A 21,232-nucleotide genomic window follows, 5' to 3' on the forward strand; every position below is an offset into this window, starting at 1 on the left:
GCGACAAAAAATTTGGGTCATCGAATCGGATTCAATTGCCTCGGGAAATCAAGGAAATCGTGCTATCGATTCAATTAAAGTTTCAAAAAGTTCCCGATTTTTTATCTCGCGTCGCCCGGCTCATCGCCAGTTGATTGCATTTCGCATTTCTCTCTCTCTCTCTCTCTCTCTCTCTTTTACATTTGTACGATCGGTCGTTTCCCGCCGCTAGATGTCTTCGCGTTTTCTCCACACGAGCGAGTCGCGTTGTTATGGCTGACTATGGCACTATGAAAATAATCGCTGTCTCCCGCGACTCGTCGCAACGATTAATCAACGATCGCTTGAAGAAGTACTTTGATCATGGATCCAGGACGCTGCGACGCCAACATCTACGATCTCGTCACGCAGTTGGTCAGGCACACGTTGCGAAGGAATCGCGCCGAGGATGAGAATGCCTATATGCCGCCCGTGAGCGACGTCAAAACAGTAAAGAGTTTTCGCTCAAGGGCTTACGAGATACTGTTAAATAAGAGTAACAAGACATACAGTCAAGGTACGTCTGTCTCAGATCACTAGGATAAAATTGTACGAAAAAAAGAAATTGAAATATGTGGGTTTCCTTTTAAACGGTAATACTAACAATCATAATTGCAGAGAACACAGCAGATTCTGAGATTGATCCTCTGGTGGAGATATTGAAGCATGCTTTTGTATTGAAATTGTCTCTGAGACGCGTATCGGAGGCGAAAGAATTAGAAAATTTGATAAACGAGCTGTATGCTCGGGAGGATAACTTGGAAGTTGTGACTCCTGTTTTACAATTGCTGATAGAACTTAAAAGCTTTCATACTGATATAGGAGCCTCACTGGTATCTACATTATCTATTTGCTCTATTTGGCTCTCAGAATTTATGTCAAGGCAATTAATGCAAATCAAATCTTAGGATGTATTTCATTATGGCAAAAACAATCCCTTCCTGCCCGAGGATATTATGTGTACGAATGGTGTCCCGATGTTTCAAACATATCCTATGGAATCCTTTTTTCTACCAAACAGGTTTGAGGCCATGCTGGGCATTCGTCGAACCTGTACTAGGCAGGATACATCAACTAATTTTGTTAGCAGAATATCTTTCGAAGATCAATATGTATCAAAATCCATATTAGGAATTCAAACAATTAGGTATGATATTGATTAAATATTCCTACGTGTGAGTGTATATATATATGTATATCTGAAGGATTTTTCTATGTATTGTTTTAGATATAATAATACTATTAAAACTCCCAGCATATCAAACTATAGTGAGAATACAGAAAAACAATGTAATATGATTATTCCCTTCTCAAATATTATGGTAAAACAGTCTTGTGTCTTATTTGATATATATATTGTGACCACTGCCCTTAATTTGTGGATCGCAATATATATATATATATATATTTTATAATATATGATTTGTGTTTTTTTCTTCATTAGATTGAGCAAACAAATAAGCTATATTTATCTACACAAAGATTTATGTCAAATATGACTTTACCCTGCGAATGGATAAAACCTATAGATAATCAAAATCGTTCGTGTGCTGTGCCGTCGGACTCCAATTGTAATTTTATGAACGAATCAAAAAGTGTTGGAAGCGATGTTGATTTAATATGGAAAGAAATGCTTTCCGGCGAGCCTGTGTCCAAGTTACGCACGTGGGAATCTCTTGGAGCACCAGAGTGTTACAAACAACCGCTATTTGTCACAGATCTGCCGGAGAGCGCGTTACACTTAGCGAGGATAAGACAAACAAGTATTTTATCACTGCTGCCAAAAAAGGTAAAGATGGCAACGCTTGCGCAAATATATCATGCAAAAATTGTTTTTTTTATGTTACAGGCAATGCATTCCATATCCTTGATGCAAGAAGTTCCGCTCGAGAAATTCTTGTCGGATGTTAAATTGTTGTTATTTGGTATAGATTCAGATTCCTTTAGATATGATAGTCTGGTACGTGGGTTTAATGAATCACGCTAAATCGGCGCTTTGCATATGTCATACATAATAATAGTCGTATTGCAGACGGGTTTTAGACTGGAAGGAAATATTACTGTGCACGGCATAAGTTCCGAAATATTGGAAGCCACTTGCCAGGACGCGATTTGCTGGGGCAATAGTTTCAGATCCTTATCGCACCTCGTCACACCCGACTCTCAAACGGGTAAATTGCAACAGGATGGCCTCATATTTAAGGTACATACGATTCTCTCGAGCATTGTTTTTATTATACATTATTTGTTTTTATTATATATGTATGATTGTAGGCGATGTGCAGCAACATCAAAGAACTTCTTCTGTACTATCGCTCGGCGTTGCAAAGGATTCTTAACCGGCACGAATTTCGCGGATTGTTGAATCTGTTTAAATATATTCGTCCGCTTGCATATTTGATTGTGGAGGTCGCGAGGCTGTGTGGTTGTAACACTGATCAGTGCACTTTGGGCGGTGGAAGTGGAATTCTCACGCACATTTACAAAGAAGTAACCAAGGTCACCAATCCGAAAGTCGCGTTGGTGCTTTATTCCATATTAAAATCGTGCTGTGAGGTTTACTTTCGGTGAGATAATGTCATTCCTCAGTTTTTGTACTCAAAAGACAAAAGGCAAAGATTGTTTCATTGACTAATGATTTTTGTAGATTATTACAAAATTGGTTGTTCGAGGGAACGTGCGATGACGTTTATGGAGAATTTATGATTCAGGTACGATCGCACTATCTGCGGAAAAGAGGACGCAAGTTTTGGACAGAAAGTTTCGCAATCGATACCGAATCGGTACCTGGTTTCTTGTCCGAACTGTCGGAGTCGATACTGCAATGCGGAAAGACGCTGCGACTTTTAAAAATTTGCAATCCGAAGGTTATTAATTTTCATCATCGAATTGTTGATTTTTAATCATGAATCAATGAAAAAAAATCTAATGTTTATATCAATTTAGAATCCCGTATGCAATGTTTCTTTCAATGCTCAACCGGAAGTGAGGGTCTGCCTGAGCGTGTCCATGTTGCGAGATCAGTTGCTGAGATGTCAAGAATACGAATGCAAAGGCGAAGCGGCGCTGGGACCAGTTGTATCTCTTTTATCCGCGATTCAGGATGAAAAGAAAACGGAGAGGGAAACGGCCGAACTCGTGATTCGCGCACAACAGGAAACGCTATCAAGACTGGACAGTAATATTCTTATACCTTCAGTTTTTATCGCGTCGTAAATTAAGAATGTGCATATTTAATAACTCCCGTGATATTTCTCTTTAGAGCAACGTAAAGAGCTTATCATGAAGGCCGCGCAGAGTAAACGGGAATTACTGCAGGAATTGAAGCAACAGGCGGAAGCGAGTGCCTTGATAAAAGAAAGGGAAAAGGAGATCGAGTTGTTAGCTGATAAATTGTTGCTGGAAAAGATTAATCGAGAGCAGGAAGAAATGCGTGAGCAACAACAGATCGAGCGGTGAGGCTGAATAATTTAAACGAAAGTTACAAATTTTCTGGAGGTTAATCGCTCCAGGTTTTTAATTATAAATATTTATAATATCTTAAATCATCTTGTTTGTTTCAGGGAACATCTTATAAATTACTACGACAGATTAGGTGCTGATGTAGAGAGGAATCGTGCGCGATCCATTTGGCGAAAAACAAGAATGAGCCATTTCGAAAGACGAGTAGAATTCTTGAAATCTGTAAAGAGACTTGATGAAGAAAATGTTGGCGCGCTAAGTTTTGATGAAAATATAATCGATACCGATGAAAATATTGTTGATACTGACGAACGAAATAACACCATTCCCGAAGAAGAAACTGTATCCGATCAAGATGAAAATAGTAATTTTGCAGAAAACGAATCGTCAGACATAGCTGTATCAGACGTTTCTGATCAGATGAATTCTGAAAAAAATCTTGTGACTACTGTAGATTCGGATGTTCCGCCTATTGAAAGTCGTGAACCCGCTAAAGATACTGAATCAAAAGAAACTACGATAAATGAAAAATCCTTCAAAACAACGGATACACAGAACATAGAGTTGCCGCAAAAATCTTTATCGTTAGATTATAAAATCTACAAGAAGAACAACGAGAGAAGTAATCTGCAGGATTTCCTGCGTGATGAAGCAATGAAAAACATCAATACTATTATGAATGGCAATAGCAAAAAGACGAGTGCGTTCGATAGTCGTTTAAATAATATTTTGGAAGCCGACGAGGTGACCGAAAGAATTATCGGTGCTATTAATAGGCCTAAATCCTTAGCTATTGAGAAGATAGATAACATGACCACGGCACAAAGCAACAAACTTAAAGTCCTGATGCAGGAGTACGGTATGACTCCGAACAACAACGAGTTCAGTACAATACTCACGAATAATCAAAGGATTATCAATTGCACAAATACTAATGGCAATAATCAGATACTAATTGATACTATTGACGAACTGAATTCAGACGATATGAAGGAAAACATGAATAACAATGTTCTTTCCACAATCAAATTATCAGAGGAAACGATGAACGCGCATGAACCTACGAATGACGAAGATTGCTCAAGTAGGACTAACAATGCAAATAACGAAGCACGAGAGCCGTTATCAAATAATACGCAGCAGCAGCAGAATATAGATACGCCAATGTCGTGTACGACCGACAATCTCACTACATTATCGATGCATACTCCTTTGTCACAGGTACCGAATAGCTACGATATATTTGCTATGAACGCCGGTCAGGAGATCTCGTCTTTATCCGATATGACAAAGTCGATCACGGAAGACACATGCTTCGAATCTCCGATGAGCAATAATTTCAAATTACCGAATCTGTTCGGCATTAGCTCCGAACTCCGAAATGTAAAATCAGCTGCAACTTCGTCTCTTACCATAGCCGATGTCGAAATGATCGACCATACATCGCTCCAAGTGTACTTGGAAAAATCCATCATCATTCCTCTGCAGATACAAACACGGCTGGTTAACAATGCGATCATTAAATATCTGGTGAACGAGCACAATATGCTTTCGCACTTACGCAGTTTACGCAGTTATTTCTTTCTGCTGAACGGCGAATTTGCAAAGAGCCTAACGGATTCTCTTTATTCGCGACTTTATACGATATCTGCACCAATCGAACTCTTCAATTCCGCCACTCTCACGAACCTCTTGGAAAAGGCGTTGATGAATTCATTTAGTAACAATTATGCCAATTCGGAACTTCTGAGTCTTTCCGCTGTCGACAAACCATGCCAGTTATATGTATGATCACTTTAAATAGTTTTCAGTTGTCGTGAAAGAATTTTGCTTTGATATTAATATGATTTTTTTATTGTAGATTTCAGATCCGAATGTCTTAGAATGTCTTTGCCTCAATTATAAAGTATCATGGCCGTTGAATATAATCTTAGATGATACGATGATGCTGCAATACAGCAAAGTATTCAAGTTTTTAATCATGATTGGCAGGATGTCGTGGGTGTTGCAGGAAGATTTTAATATAATGAAGGTGGAGCGTAATAACATAGTTAATTCAGAACAATATCACAAGGTATATCATTCATCACAAATATTGGAGAAATACTAAGGAATCGATCTAATCGATTTCATTTGTTTGCAGTTACAGTTGTATAGGCACTCCATGACCCAATTCATGAACGCTCTTCACAATTATCTGACATGTAGCGTGTTGCACGCGAGTTGGAGCGAGTTCGAAAAGGATCTGCAGAATTCTCGGACGATAGATCAGATTTATCTCTCGCACATGAGCTATATCAAAAGAATACTTTCGAGGTAGGTAGCAATCAATTGATTTTCCTCAAGGCACGTAGCTCACAACGTTACTTATGATTTCAGGTGTATGCTCAACACACGCGGAGAAAAGATGCGCGTCTGCTTGAGTAACGTCTTCAAGATCATACTCAAATTTCACAATCGTCTGAGATCACAGGCCTGGATCGTTAGCAGTACGGGTAGGTACAGCCATCCGAATTTCAAGAGCTTAGAGCAAATGTACCAATCGTTCTGCGAATGGCGGACATACATGGCACACGTCGCGCACAAATTGGCTACAAGCGGGTATCAACCGCATTTAACGCATTTTCTCAACGCTTTGAATATAAATCACATGTACGATTTAACGACGAAACAACAATAGCACTGTGATTGAATTCCGTCGTCCATATTCTCTTTTACTATCAATGTACTGAATGTAAAAGAATTGTGAGTAATCTCTCATTGATGTCGAAATTAAAAATAATTTAATTTTCGAAAAAGAGATAAGATATTCTTCATATTTATTTATTTAGCAAAACGAATAATAATTAAGTAATAAGAAATCACTGTGTTTATTACATAGATATCGATGATACATTCGCTATATCGAGTACTTTAATGCAACGACTGCAAAGACCGTTTTTGTCCAATTCAGGATGCCTCCTGCACCTTTGGCAAAGCATCTTTTCGATATTATGCAGCTCGACTTGCGGCTCGCTTACCGTAGATGATTCTATTAGTATAATTGAGGAGAGTTGTAAAATATCGCACAACTCTGACGTGGAGGATTCCCGATCTTTCTGAAGCAGCTGTAAAAATAAGCAGATACGATTTATAGTACTCACATTTAACATCGCGAATTAGACTAACGCAATTGGCAATTTATGGAAATCTTGGAAATAAAATTCCTCACCGAAAGCGATTCATAATCATCTTTAGGAGCGGTTATGATGCCCGACAATTCCCACGTGTTACGTTCAGCCAATGTATTCACTTTGCCTCTCAAATTCAGAGCTGTCTCTACATGCTTAGCGATTTCTGGTTGATGCCAGGTTTCTGGTGCCTTATATTCACTATGATACAACGGCACTGATGCTGTAAAATGATATGCGATAACGCAATGTGGAACGCTTTCCTTAATTAAAACGCTTACCCAAATTTTCAGGATGATATAGCCACACTTCTTCCGCTAAATGCGGGACGATTGGCGCGATAGATCTCACGAATACAGTCAGGGTTGCGCGTGTAACTTCTATCGCGGCTAGACGCGTCGGAGACGCTGCTTCGTCGCAGTAGAGTCTGTCTTTGATCAAATGACAATATACCGGCGATACAGTATTCATCAGGAAATTTAGTATTAATTTACACGCGTGGTGATACACGTAATTGTCATACAAGTTTTGAATCTGCAGAACAGAAAATCAATGTCACATATGCTGCGACTTTTTAAATATCATCACGTTTTTTTATTACCTCCTTGTTATATTGGTGCAGAGCATGCAACATATATTTATCGAGATAAAGGTATTCTGGTTCAACTATGCTTTCCTCGCTGTACGAGTATAAAGCACCTAACAGGAATCGCAAGATTAAACGTAATTTCTGTATAGTTTCTTGACTCTCGCGCAATAATGTTGTCGTAACCGGTATCTGGCTGTGCTGGCATGCGTGGCTAGCTACCCACCACCTATCGATTCCCTTTTTAATAAATCTTGAATTTCAATTCCAAATCGCAATTAGCGAATATATATTTTCAACTAACCTCAGAGTATCGATGCCATACGCTGGATCTTTATTCAAATTTTCTCCACCTTTGACAATTATTTCAGGATTAACGACATTTCCAACTGACTTCGACATTTTTGAAGCTTTGTCATCCACAGCAAATCCATGCGCGAATAGCGCACTTTGGAAAAAATAATATAAATATGTAAATACGTATGAGAATTGGTATTTAATTTTACACTGTGTGAGCTACCTGTAAGGGGAATGTTCTTGAAGAGCAATGGATGTTAGCAATGATGACTGAAACCAACCGCGAAATTGATCCATTCCTTCTAAATATAAATCTGCTTTATGTTCCGGCAACACGGCCGACCATGAGAGACCGCTATCTAACCAAATATCCATGATATCCTTTAAGAAAGTAATCATGCACTTTGCAGTCATGCATTACTGACATTCGAGATCCTATTAAAAGTGATTTATCAATTCTACATACGGTTCCTTTTTCCAAATCCTTTATATCGTCATTTAATTCTTGTCGAAGCTCGCGACCAATTAACTTTTCGGTCGATAGCTCCCACCAATAATCAATACCATATCGGTCCATCAATCTGCACAATCTCTCAATCCATTTTCTACAATACGGAAATGTGTATATTGTAATATACACAGTGTGTAATTCTATTTCCTATCGTAAAATTATTATTAATCGTATTATTAATCAATAAAGTTACCTGCTCGTATACGTATCACCAGTTCGTTTATTGTGCAACACTGGTATCGGCGTACCCCAGGATCGTTGTCGGGAAATGCACCAGTATGGTCGCTTTTTAAGTTGTGCGATTAACGCGTTCAAATACGATGTCCGGTTCTGCGCCGGGTATATTGTTATATCAGCGATGCTGTCCTTGCGTAAAAAAGACATAAGCATAGGAGTGATGAATACATAGTAACATGTCACGTTTCATTCAGAAAGACTTGATCGACTTACAATCGCCTTTTCCTTTATAGATTTTATATCGATAAACCATTGATGACTCGCGCGGATAATTATGGGCTTCTTGGTTCGCCAGTCGTACGGATAGCTATGCGTAATCGTGTCAGTATGTAATACATTTTCACCGAGACACTGCAAAACTTTATTCGCGCCATTATCTAAGACGTCCAAGCCGGAGAACTCATCGCCTGCTTCTTTGGCAAAACATCCGTTCTCGTCTATCAAAGATAGCTAGAAAGATAAATCATGCGATGTGATCAATTGGATTAATATAAATCGAAATTACAAAAAATGTCTTACCACCGGTATATTATTTTCAATCGCGATGAGAAAGTCCTCGGGACCATGCGCGGGAGCTGTGTGAACCAATCCAGTACCGACATTAGTTGTAACATGTTGCCCAGGTAAAAATGGTAAACGTTGTTTGGTAATAGGATGAAAATACTTTGCTTCATTTAATTCCTGCCCTGTTAAAATTTTTTTTTATTACTCAGTTACTAAAAATATATGATATAAAGTAGCTAAATGTAGCTAAGTATTACCCGTAATGGTCATAATTAGTTTTAATGGACCAATCTTCTGTTCAATATTCGTTAAACACTCTTGTGCAAGGATATACAGATTTTTCGAATTGTCCTCTACAATGCAGTAACCAATATCGTTGGAGAACGCTATGGCTTGATTAGCTATTAACGACCACGATGTAGTGGTCCAGATGAGTGCATAAAGTGGTTTATTCTGAATATCCTTTAATCTTGGGGGTAATGCTTGTGTGTCTAGTTGCATGCGTATGATAACGCTTGTGCTCTCGTGATTCTCGTTGTATTCCAATTCTGATTCTGCTAATGCTGTTCTACGATCATCGAAGAGGAAACATTTAGATTAATTTAGCCTATTTTTTCCAAAGTAGATAAATTTTAATCTCGATTTATCTTAATTATTATTTTAGTTTTTAAACATTTGAAAAAAATAAAGAGCCGATTAAAGTTCAGCTATGTTGACTTATATCTTAATAGAAATGGACATAAAAGAACTTTTTTAGAATGCAGATATTTCTGTACCTGGAGGACGGTGACCAATGCACTGGTTTGAAGGCTCTGAAAACGAGCCCTTTGTCGTACAGATTTATGAATTGTTGCATTTGATTCTTCACATACGAGGCATTATTTGTGAAATAACAACCTGATTCGTTCCAGTCAGCCACAATGCCCCATGACATGAAAACCTGTCGTTGTTTTGCTATAGCATCACTCGCATATTTTCTGGCTGTAATAGTTAGACATTTTAGAAAAAACATAATTCTGGAAATGCTGTATTGGATATTTAGGAATATCTAGGTATTTCAACACCTTTACGGCGAATTTCTAAAGGAGTATCTTCCTTTATATCACTAAGTACTTTTTGTTCAATTGGTAAACCATGACAATCCCAACCTGGAAGATAATGTACCCTTCTACCTGTTATAATCTTATTCCTTAGTGTAATATCTTTAAGGACCTAGGAGTACAAAAATAATTCCTAAATATTAATATAATAAAAAAATATATTCAAATAAATAATACGAAATTCTTTATTAATAAAAACCTTATTAATGGCATGACCCATGTGCGGTTCTCCATTTGCATACGGTGGTCCATCATGTAAGATAAAATCCGGTCCTTTCAGATTTTTCCTCTGCCAATTATACAATTCCAAGAAGCCGCATTTCTATCACGAAAACGCAGAACATTTATATAAATTATCATTGTCTCAGAACTATGTACAAAATTCTATTTAAATAAAAATACATAAGAGCCATCGTGAACGTTCGTGAACTTTGACTCATTCGGAATGCAGATGTTTCGAGATTGGAGGTCAAATGTAGTGAAGAGGGAAATGAAAATAAAAAGTGGAAATTTACTTCTATTAAATAACTGTCCATCTCCACTCGTTTTTTGCCAGCGAGCCGCGCCGGGAAGTTGGTCTGCGGCAGTAGCACTGTTTTCGTGTAGCTTTGTTTCGCGGCACTCTTCATACCTCTCAGCCACAATACGCGGCAGAACTCGGCATAAGTCCGCAACGTTAACCCGGACGTCTTGAACAATCGCCTCATCCTCGCGCTAAATACTGACATCGTTTATATATATATAAAAGAAACTACACTTTTCCCGATGATCCTAACCTTAACTTCTACGCCAGCACGTCACGCCATTTTTAAATACCTGACATCCAATCGATTTCGCACGCATGCGATATGTCGTTTGAAGTCAGCCATTGGTATCGCGAGATATCGATTATTCTCCGAGATTTTGAAATCTTTTTAAGATATTTCGATCTTACGAGAAAGCTTCCAACCATTTCATTGAATGTAGCGAAAAGATCTCCATCGATTTTTTTTCTATCTTATATTGATATTATTTTGTGCATTGTGCATGTGTAAAAACCTGATGCTATGATAATAAATTTATTTTAATAATGCAATATATTATAGAGATTAGAATCGTGAAATGTATGTATATATGCTTGCTATATAATTTTGTTTTCATTTTGTCTGATTGATATTGTCTGATATTTTGTTTTGTGTTTTTAAAATGTTTCTTACATCAATTTTATTATTTTGTATATAGATCAGAGTTTGAATAATAAAATATTTTTTTATTTTCAGATAATTTCCTTTTGTAACATATGTATTTGTCAAAATAATAATTTTAAATAATAATTTTAATGAGAAAAACTAACAATTACCTTATGTTAGATAAATATACATATACATATATGTATGTAAATTACGGCATATATAATATTTAATTTAACCATCACTTTTTAATAGAGAAGCGAATAATCATGTGTTTACATTTATCTGTGTATTCTAATTGAGCGTATGTCTTCTTAACTTGATGTCACGTTAACGAAATTGTTATTCTCTTCTGACTGTCTTTCTAAGAAGATATTACCTGCAAGATAGAAAGGAGATTACACTTATTTGTCAAACTTCTAATTTCAATAATCTCCAATCAATTTTCGATTTGTATCAAAGGAAATCTTTGTTATTAACGTAAGTAATATTTTTGATTCTCAGATTATAAATATATATATATATTCTAGTGATAACTTTGTGTTGGTCAACAACTTTCATCTTTCGAGATTTTTCTCAACATATAAAATATTTATAACTTTTATAATAAAAATTTAATAATTAAAATGATGTGATGTCAGGTTTCTGTATAGAAAAAACTGAAGAAAATTTATGCTATTTTGGCAAAAATACCAGAAAATTGGGAAAGTTGCGAGAAGACAGTTATTGAAACTTACTAGATCTTTTTAAGATACATTAAATAGAAAATAGAAGGACTGATAATGATTTGGTGACGAGTTAAACGAAAGTATAAATAACGAGTTAAGTATGACGATGAAAATATAAGTACATAAGCTAACAATAGTAGCCCTTCGCTTCGATAAACAATCCTCCAGAATCTCGAGGAGCGATATTGACTTTTTACAATTTAACGTTTGACATTACATCAATTGTCTGAATACTAGGAATCTTTTTTCTTGAAGGATATGTATAGATTCAACATATCTGCACCGGGAACGGTATTCTTACACGGAGATACCGTGTTGGGATACAATGGACCTTGCATAGCAGCTGCCTTAGACATACGTACCAAGCTCCAATTCTCTTCGCTGCCACCAAGAGTAGTACCGAACGAAATTATCAGAATAGAGTTTCAGAATCTGGAATTACATTTGGACATACCTTTAGAGGCATTTTTCGAACACTTTTATGATCAAAATATCATTCGTAAATTTTCATGTTACGAATTAAGAAATGTGATAGAAATGTTTATTGAATCACTAAACATTAATAATAATACTTACGATCCCAAGAATGAGGAACACAAGCTATTTTTACAAGCGTTTTTATATCTGCTCATTCGTACAGCTTACGAAGAAGAAATGGAAATAACAGCTTCTATTATTGTGAAGCTGTGGACGGATTTGCCGACCATAAAGGATCTGGGAACTAGAACATCCTTCATAGTGTGCCTCGCGGCGTGCTTTTGGCGTTGGTCGCTTCTGCAAAAAGGCGTTGTCCGTTACATATTTGATAGCGAAGATCACACGGAAATCAAGCTATATGCTTGGAACTGCGAGGAGATGATATACAACTCTCAGAGTACGATCAATAATTTTGTATCCGTGTATGGCACAATAACAGTGTTTGAAGATGAAAACACTGCGTTCACGTTGGATGGAATGCGACCTATGAAAATCCTGATGATCGACTCAAACATTAATCAGAAAATGGAAATGAGTCAAACAGAAGAGATGAAGAACTTATGTCCATGTGTAGATTCAATTATGAGTAGTATCGCTGCTTTATCGAGTATATCTGCCGAAGCGATCAATGAGATTTTCGAAAAATCATTAATTATATCTAAAAATGAGACCAATTGGTTTCGTCTGTTACCGCTAGATAGCTATAAAACAGTATCGGTAAGTTTCATAATGCAAACGATGCGGCACATCCCATGCGGCAACGCATATGAGGCGTTAACATCCCATTCTTTTCGTGTATCACGTGTGCAAAAATCTCTTTTCCTTTATTTTACATTTCCAGTGCCATCAATATATATCTTTACGAAAATTTTTCAAAAAATTATGTAAAAAATTAGAGTTATACTTATTAAAATTAGAATCAATGGCATAGACGGCACCAAAATAGTATATCAGATAAAATTGAAATGACAGCGAATATATTAATATTATTTTATACTATACACGATGCTTACGTGGCTGCTATTTCAAGATTTCTGTATAAAATCATTTAATATAAACTCTAATCACATCTTAATTTCAGGCTTTCATCAATGTAAATCAAGGTTTACTGAAGGGACTAGGCATGTCGAGTGGAAATATAGATATTATTTGTACAATTGTGCGAAAGTATTCACTCGGATGTAAAATCACGGGTAATGGTAGATATGTGTTCATTCTTCTATTACCAAACAGCACGGACATGGTCATCACTAAGCTAAAAAGTGAACTCACATATCACAATTTTCGCGTCGTGGAAACCACTATGTCTTGTGACGGAATTAGGGTTGAATAACTTGAAATTACTCACTATGAGGATTGTGAACTTTGTCTGATATTACAATATAAATTAATTATTCAAGGTTGGATATTCAAGGTTGGATAAGTTAATGTTTTTTCAAGCTAAGTTATGTTAAAGATAATAATTTAATAATAATCTAACAAACTAATTAACTAAATTAATTAAATTAGTTATCTAAATCTAAATTAATTAGATTAATTAGATTAATTAGAGTAATAATAATTTAATTAACTAAGTTGACAATTTTATTGACAAAAAATTAATTTAAAGTTAAAATTAAATTAACTTAAGTTTATTTGAAAGCTATCTTAAGAAACTTTATTTACATTCAATTATAAAATGTCGCAATTTTTCAAAATTAGATTATTTTAAAGGTTAAAACAATTATGAAATAAAACAAAGATTTTAAATATGAAATTAGAAATATGTTAAAAAATTAAAGTTAGTTTGAAAAATAATTGATTAAAATTAAAGATTAACGTTTAAAATTAAGTTAATTATTAATTAAAAACTAAAAATTTACTTTTAACTTAACTTTTTATCTTTGTTACTTAATTTGTAACTAATTAACTATTTCTTAATCTTGATTACATTATGCTTTTGTATCGATTATATTCTATTTATTTATTTTTGCTTAATAAATTGCTTAACAAATGATGTTTACACACACACACACACACACACACACACACACACACACACACACACACACACACACACACACACACATACACAAAGCAGTATATTTTATTTAGTGCGTAATTATTAAATATTTTTAAACATATCAGTTACGTTACTGTGCATACATTCAACTAAATGAAATCTTTTTTGGAAAACATATAATTGATTGATTTTTTATTGGCGAATTATTATTATTACAAATTATTGTTAAAAATTTATTATTTATAAAAAAAATCACAAGATATTTGCATGAAGGATATTTATTAGAAACGTACATTTTAAATTTTGGTATCAAATAATTAAAACGTTAATAAATGCAAATGTATTTTTTGATAAATAAATATAAAGCTAAATACATATAATTAGTATATAGAAGTATTATTTACGTGTATTGGAAACGTAACTTTGCGATTCTTTAAGAAGTTCTTCTCGAAGTTAAAAAGTTAAAAATTGAATATACTTTTTTATTTTGAGATGATTCTCTCTTATTGCACAATTAATCATCCGTGTAAGATTTATACTTATGCAAAATGGAAAAGCTATTTTTACAAATGAAAAAATGGATATGTTACAATGAAATTTAATGTTTCCTTCTAGGAAAGTAGAATTTTATACTATTTTATATACTTTTAATTTTATATCTAATATCAAATAATATGTTGATGTTTACACATCTTATCATTTTATATACATAATATTGTTTATTAAATTAATTTATTGGAAAAATTATTATTCTTCTGTAATTATCTCTATGAAAATATTTTGTCTATATTACGCCATACGGAAGATGATGGAATATTCTAATCGTAAAATCGATTGATTTTTATACTAACAATTTATTATTATCAATCACAAATTGTTATTAAAAATCTATTAAAGCTCATAAAAATCTTATAATGTGCTTACTCAAAACAATGCTTATTCAAAACATATCTATTTTAAACTTCATTATCAAATAGTTAACACATAATTGACGGAAAATTTTTTTTTCAGTAAATAAAAATATTTAAATAATGTTGAAGTTTATATATATATATATATATATATATATATATATATATATATTACAACGGATGAAATCTAATTTATCTTTTCTTATTTGATGCAGAATTCTATAACAGTATCAGTTATTATACATATGTATGTCTACATACTTTTTTATTTTACATGCGTCATATTATTATTGTTTGTTAAATTTCTCGAAAAAAGTTATTGTTTTCTTTTAACTACTCATGTGAAAATATCCTATCTATGACACAGAGAAGAAGAAACATTCAAACAGAACACATTAATTTGTCATACCTCCAATAGTTGAAATTTGGTCATTCTCAATCAATTTTTGATTTCTTTCAAGACAAGCCCTAGCTACAATCGCAGGTATTATTTTTAATTTTTATAAATATATAAATATATAAATAAATATATATATATATATATATATATATATATATATATATATATATATATATATTCTATTCGAGCAGCATATTTTGATTCAATAATAACTCAAGCTTTTCTTTTTTCTTATTGAATTATTCGTACATTTGTGATAAAAATTTTCAATAATTGAAAATATGTAGGTTTGTTACACGAAACAAAAAAAAATTCGTATTGTGTTGTCAAGAAAGTAAAAAAATTAGAATAGCCGAGAAGATTATTAAAATTTATTAGATTTCTTATAAATATATAAAAGATAATCAAGTGATCGACAAAGAATTGGTCACGAATTAGTAATGCATTCAGAGTTTGTGCAGATTTTTAATCATTGTATTGTAAATTTATATATCATGATAATTATATTTATAATTATATATCATGAAAATTATATATAAATTGCAACAGATCTTCTCGTTTCAGTGAACTATTTTCGAGAGCCCTTGAATGATAACTAATTTTTCATAATCACCACCTAATACTATGTCAGTTATTGGAACATTAGGATTTTTGTTCTTTGAAAAAAATGTACGAGTTTAAAGTATCGGCGCCAGGCATAGTATTCTTATACGGAGGTCCCAAGTTGGAAATAATTGAATATAATAAATCTTGCTTAGCAGCTGGCTTAGATATACGTACCAAGCTTGAATTCATTCAAGGTTCTTCACCGTCTCCAGGAGTAGAATCAAACGAAACTATCAGAATAAAATTTAAAAATTTAAAATTATATTTGGAGATACCCTTAGAAGCTATTTACAAATGCTTTTATGACCAAAATGGCGTTCGCGAATTTTCGTGTGAAAATCTAATGAATACGATAGAAGAGTTCATTAAATCATTAAATATTCCCGACAACACTTACGACCCCACGAACGAAGTACAGAATTCATTTTTAAAATCATTTTTATATCTGCTTCTTCATATGGCCTACGAAGAAAATATCAAAATAACAGCTTCTGTTATCATGAAACTGTCGACGGATTTGCCGATCGCAAAGGGCTTGGGAACTACAACATCCTTTATAGTATGCCTCGCAGCGTGCTTTTGGCGTTGGTCGCTTTTGCAGAAAGGGATTGCTCGTAACACATTTGATAGCCAAGACTGCATAAAAATCAGGCGTTATGTTTGGCGTTGCGAGAAGATCGTGTACAACTTCAAAAATATGATCAACAATTTCATATCCGTATATGGCGTCATGGTGATGTACAAAGATGAAATTGATAAGTTTACGTTGCATAAAATAGAGCCCATTAGGATCCTGATTGTTGACTCGAATATAAAGGAAATAAAAATTGATCAATTAAAAGAGATGGAGAATTTAAGTCAATATGCAGATCCAATCATCACTCGTGCTGCATTGGATAAGTCTTTTGAAGCGGTCGAACAGATTTTTCAAGAGTTCAGAAAGGAAAATCGAAAAAGAAATGACACCAATTTGGCTGACCCGTTAGGGCTGAAGAGTTACCATATAAAGACCATATTGGTAGGTTAAATAATGCTCATTTTCACTTATTTGTCACTTATTTATGCTATATACGTGCTTGAATGTGATTATTATTTTAAAATATAAAGTTGGCTGTTATAAACTTTATTTAACTTTCAACACGTGCTTTCAGAATTTTATTAATATCAATCAAAATATATTGAAAGCAGGAGGCTTATCAAATCAAAATATAGATTTTATTTGTGAAATTGCGCGAAAGTATTCATTAGAGTGTAAGATGACAGGTACTGGTGGATACGTGTTTATTTTCGCATCACTGTCTTTCTGTATGGATCTTATCATTTCTCAGTTGAAAAATGAACTCGAATCCTACAATTATCGTGTTATTGAAACAACAATGCTTTGTGATGGAATTAGAATTGAATAATACGTTAGGTTTATTCTTTTAATAGAAGAATTATGAAATGAGTATAATATTAGAACATGAATTATTTTTGATATTGCGCTTTTCTATAATGTCTTAGTTATATCCCATTTATTAAATACTGTTTTATTTTTACTTAACACGTTAATGATGTAGTATGTGTACAGAAATAAAATAATGAACCAGTACATCTTTTTTACATTCAATACATAATTATTAAATTTTTCTAAATACATGCTATTGTACGAATATTATGAAATAAATCTGTAAAAGTAGTACATTTTTATATGGAACATATAATCTATTAATTTTTTTATTTTTTTAACAAGTTCTTATTATGACAACTTAAAAAGCTATTCATAAATAGCTATACAGTTCATAAAAAAACGAAAGATGTTTATTCATTAGAAAGCATATCAAACATATATTTTCAGAAACATATATTTTATTTTTAAACTTTATTATTAAAAAATTAATACATGATAAATACAAATAATTTGTTAGAAAATGAAGTTTCAATATATATAATATATATAATTAATGTATTAAGAAATAAGATACTTTTCATCTATATATTTGTATTGAGGATTTTACATATTATACATATATATATATATATATATATATATATATACATATATATATATATATATACATATATATATATATATATATGTATATACATTTTTTTTACATACATTAAGACGAATACAAGTATTATTTCATTTTAAGATGATTCTCGATTATTGTCCAAAAAATAAAAAAAACATTGGTAAGATATTTTTTTGTGCAAAATAAAATTAAAAATATTTTTTTGACTAATAATAAAAAAATAGACATGAATAAATTATAACAATTAAAATCTAATTTATTTGTTAATTTAATAATTGAAGTCTAATTTATTTATTAATTTAATAATTTCCTCGTCAAAGAGAATTCTATAACGATATCAGAAAGTAATTCGATATATATGTTTATATATCTTTTCGCTTTAGATGTGTCATTTTATTATTGTTTGTTAAACTCGTTGAAAAAAATCGTTGTTTTCTTTTAACTACTCATGTGAAAATTTTATTTATAACACAGAAGAGAAGAAGAAACATTCAAACAGAATAATCTAATTTATCATATTTCCAAGTTGAATTTTGATCAATCAATTTTTGATTTCTTTCAAGACAAACCCTAACTGCAGTATCGCCGGTATTATTTTTAATTCTTATAAATATATATATTCTGTTCGAGCAGCATATTTTGGTTCAATAATAAGTCAAGCTTATGTTTTTTCTCATTGAACTTCGTACATTTGTAATAAAAATTTTCAATAAGTGAAAATATATTATGCATGTTTGTTATACGGAGACTTAAAGAAAATTCGCATTGTGTTATCAAAAAAAATCAAAAAATTGGAACAATGGAGAAGATAATTATCAAAATTTATTCGATTTCTTGAACACATAAAAGATAGTCAAGTGATCGATAAAAAATTGGTCACGAATTAGTAAGACATTCAGATTTTATGCATTCAGATATAATTCAGATCGATTTATTCATTGTGTTGTATATGTATATATCATGAAAATTATACATACATAAGCTGCAGCAGATCTTTTCATTTCAGTGAACTATTTTCAGGTCAGAAGTTATTATCTTTGAATGATAACTATTATTATAATTTTTCATAATCACCACCTAATACTACGTCAGTTATTGGAACACAGGATTTTTGAAAAAAATGTACAAGTTTAAAATATCGGCGCCGGGCACAGTATTCTTATACGGAGATCCCAAGTTGGAAGTAGTTGAATATAATAAACCTTGCATAGCAGCTAGCTTAGACATACGTACCACGCTTAAATTCTCTTCACCGTTTCCAAAAGCAGTACCAGAAAAAATTATCACAATAGAATTTATAAATTTAAAATTATATTTGAAGATACCCTTAGAAGCTATTTATAAATGCTTTTGTGACAAACGTGTCGTTCGCGAATTTTCGTGTGAAAATCTAATGAATACGATAAAAGACTTCATTAAATCATTAAATATTTTCGACAGCAAAGTTTGCAAAACCATAAAGAAACTATGGAATTTATTTTTAGAATCGTTTTTATATTTGTTTCTTCGTATAGCTTACGAAGAAGATATAAAAATAACAGCTTCTTTTTTCGTGAGACTGTCGACGGATTTGCCACTCGCAAAGAATTTGGGAAGTACAACATCCTTTATGGTGTGCCTCGCGGCATGCTTTTGGCGTTGGTCCCTTTTGCAGAAAAAGATTGTTCGTTATACATTTGATAGCCAAGATTGTACGGAAATCAGACGTCACGTTTGGTGCTGTGAGAAGATCGTGTACAACTGCAAGAATACGATCAACAATTTCATATCTATATATGGCGACATGATGATGTACAAAGATGAAATCGATATGTTCACGTTGCGTAAAATAAAGCCCATTAAGATCCTGATCGTTGACTCGAATATAAATCGGAAAAGAAGATTTGATCGATTAGAATGGAAGAATTTAGATCAATATATAGATTCAATTATCATTCATGCTGCATTGGATAAGTCTTTTGAAGCGATCAAGCGTGTGTTCAGGAAGGAAGATCAAGAAAAAAATGATACCAATTTGACTGGCCTGTTATCGCTGGATAGTTACGTGAAGATATTGGTAGGTTAAATAATGTGCATTTTCATATCACTTATTTGTGCTTGCATGTGATTATTATTTTAAACTATAAAGTTGACTTAAACTTTATTTATCTTTTAATATGTACTTTCAGGATTTCATTAATATGACTCAAGATGTACTGAAAGCAAGAGGTTTGTCAAATCAAAATATAGATTTCATTTGTGCAATTGCGCGAAAATATTTATTCGGGTGCAAGATGACAGGTACTGGTAGATACGCGCTTATTTTCGCATTACCACATATCATGGATCATGACATTTCTTTGTTAAAAAATGAACTCGAATTCTACAATTATCATGTTATTGAAACAACTATGTCTTGTGATGGGATTAGGATTGAACGTTTCTTATGATGGAGTTAGTACGTTTATTCTCTTAATAGAAGAATTATGAAATGAGTATAATATTATAACGTGAATTAGTTTTGATATTGTGCTTTTGTGTAATGTATTGGTTATATCCCATTTATTAAATACTATCTTATTTTTGCTTAACACGTTAATGATGTAATATGTATACAGAAATAAAATAATGAAGCAATACATCTTTTTCATTTTTAGTACATAGTTATTAAGTTTTTTTACACATGCATTTTATTATTATATAAATTATATGATGAATGAAATCTATAAGAGTATATCTTTATGTGGAACATATGATCTATTGATTTTTATACCGACAAGTTATTCGTATCATGACAAATTGAAAACCTAATAATTTACAGAAAGTTCGAAAGATGTTTATTCACTAGACACATGCTTATAAAACAATATATTAAAAAAACATATTTTAGAAAATTTTTTAATTTATTTAAACTTATCACATAACTAATTTTGTGATAAATACAATTTTTTTTTTAATAAATGAAGATTTAATATCTAGTTAATGTATTAAGGTATACTTTTCTATACATTATATTTATATATTATATTATATTTTAAATTACATTATATATTACATTAT

General features: G+C 32.6%; 4 protein-coding genes across 6 annotated transcripts in view; 3 read left to right on the plus strand and 1 right to left on the minus strand.

The window, feature by feature from the left end:
- The first annotated feature begins 70 nt into the window (after positions 1-70).
- The window catches only part of Grip163 (gamma-tubulin complex component 6), a 44,665-nt gene continuing 23,503 nt past the window's right edge, over positions 71-21,232 (plus strand). The window contains exons 1-16 of one of the 3 annotated variants that reach the window (XM_089079131.1): positions 71-535; positions 637-851; positions 927-1,165; positions 1,247-1,340; positions 1,463-1,807; positions 1,868-1,978; positions 2,051-2,221; positions 2,293-2,585; positions 2,666-2,885; positions 2,965-3,196; positions 3,281-3,473; positions 3,582-5,265; positions 5,342-5,554; positions 5,624-5,796; positions 5,860-5,975; positions 11,145-11,176. In XM_089079131.1, the coding sequence (XP_088935257.1) occupies positions 343-535; positions 637-851; positions 927-1,165; positions 1,247-1,340; positions 1,463-1,807; positions 1,868-1,978; positions 2,051-2,221; positions 2,293-2,585; positions 2,666-2,885; positions 2,965-3,196; positions 3,281-3,473; positions 3,582-5,265; positions 5,342-5,554; positions 5,624-5,796; positions 5,860-5,975; positions 11,145-11,161 (4,509 nt within the window). In that variant the 5' untranslated portion in view covers positions 71-342 and the 3' untranslated portion in view covers positions 11,162-11,176. Of the gene's footprint in view, positions 536-636; positions 852-926; positions 1,166-1,246; positions 1,341-1,462; positions 1,808-1,867; positions 1,979-2,050; positions 2,222-2,292; positions 2,586-2,665; positions 2,886-2,964; positions 3,197-3,280; positions 3,474-3,581; positions 5,266-5,341; positions 5,555-5,623; positions 5,797-5,859; positions 10,633-11,144; positions 11,177-21,232 lie in introns of those variants that run through there. The other 2 variants (XM_089079130.1, XM_011644270.2) reach the window with 2 other exon arrangements.
- On the minus strand, positions 6,288-10,613 carry IleRS-m (Isoleucyl-tRNA synthetase, mitochondrial). Its single transcript, XM_011644268.3, has 15 exons — positions 10,401-10,613; positions 10,085-10,207; positions 9,850-9,997; positions 9,562-9,766; positions 9,043-9,353; positions 8,801-8,967; positions 8,495-8,731; positions 8,238-8,410; positions 8,000-8,138; positions 7,757-7,914; positions 7,541-7,684; positions 7,252-7,465; positions 6,932-7,184; positions 6,692-6,873; positions 6,288-6,587 (listed from the first exon to the last, which is right to left on the minus strand). The coding sequence occupies exons 1-15, from the start codon at positions 10,611-10,613 to the stop codon at positions 6,354-6,356; spliced, it is 2,901 nt and encodes a 966-aa protein (XP_011642570.2). The 3' UTR covers positions 6,288-6,353.
- On the plus strand, positions 13,591-17,769 carry LOC148935919 (mevalonate kinase-like). The gene is made up of 3 exons (XM_089079146.1): positions 13,591-15,656; positions 16,137-17,196; positions 17,330-17,769. The coding sequence occupies exons 2-3, from the start codon at positions 16,240-16,242 to the stop codon at positions 17,582-17,584; spliced, it is 1,212 nt and encodes a 403-aa protein (XP_088935272.1). The 5' UTR covers positions 13,591-15,656; positions 16,137-16,239; the 3' UTR covers positions 17,585-17,769.
- Positions 18,341-20,811, plus strand: LOC105430621 (mevalonate kinase-like). The gene is made up of 2 exons (XM_089079147.1): positions 18,341-20,249; positions 20,362-20,811. The coding sequence occupies exons 1-2, from the start codon at positions 19,314-19,316 to the stop codon at positions 20,620-20,622; spliced, it is 1,197 nt and encodes a 398-aa protein (XP_088935273.1). The 5' UTR covers positions 18,341-19,313; the 3' UTR covers positions 20,623-20,811.

The sequence above is a fragment of the Pogonomyrmex barbatus genome, unplaced genomic scaffold (genome assembly GCF_055798465.1).
Source record: "Pogonomyrmex barbatus isolate J1 unplaced genomic scaffold, ASM5579846v1 scaffold3, whole genome shotgun sequence".
Lineage (NCBI taxonomy): Eukaryota > Metazoa > Arthropoda > Insecta > Hymenoptera > Formicidae > Pogonomyrmex > Pogonomyrmex barbatus.

Bases quoted from the DNA above. Each gene is read 5' to 3' on its own strand.
- IleRS-m (XM_011644268.3), bottom strand. From the start codon at position 10,613: ATGTCAGTATTTAGCGCGAGGATGAGGCGATTGTTCAAGACGTCCGGG. The intron at 9,998-10,084 runs GTTTTTATTAAT...TTGTACTCCTAG, and splicing joins TGGGTCATGCCATTAATAAG to GTCCTTAAAGATATTACACT. The intron at 8,968-9,042 runs GTAATACTTAGC...AAATTTTAACAG, and splicing joins ACTAATTATGACCATTACGG to GGCAGGAATTAAATGAAGCA.
- LOC148935919 (XM_089079146.1), top strand. From the start codon at position 16,240: ATGTACGAGTTTAAAGTATCGGCGCCAGGCATAGTATTCTTATACGGA. The intron at 17,197-17,329 runs GTAGGTTAAATA...ACGTGCTTTCAG, and splicing joins ACCATATAAAGACCATATTG to AATTTTATTAATATCAATCA.
- LOC105430621 (XM_089079147.1), top strand. From the start codon at position 19,314: ATGTACAAGTTTAAAATATCGGCGCCGGGCACAGTATTCTTATACGGA. The intron at 20,250-20,361 runs GTAGGTTAAATA...ATGTACTTTCAG, and splicing joins ATAGTTACGTGAAGATATTG to GATTTCATTAATATGACTCA.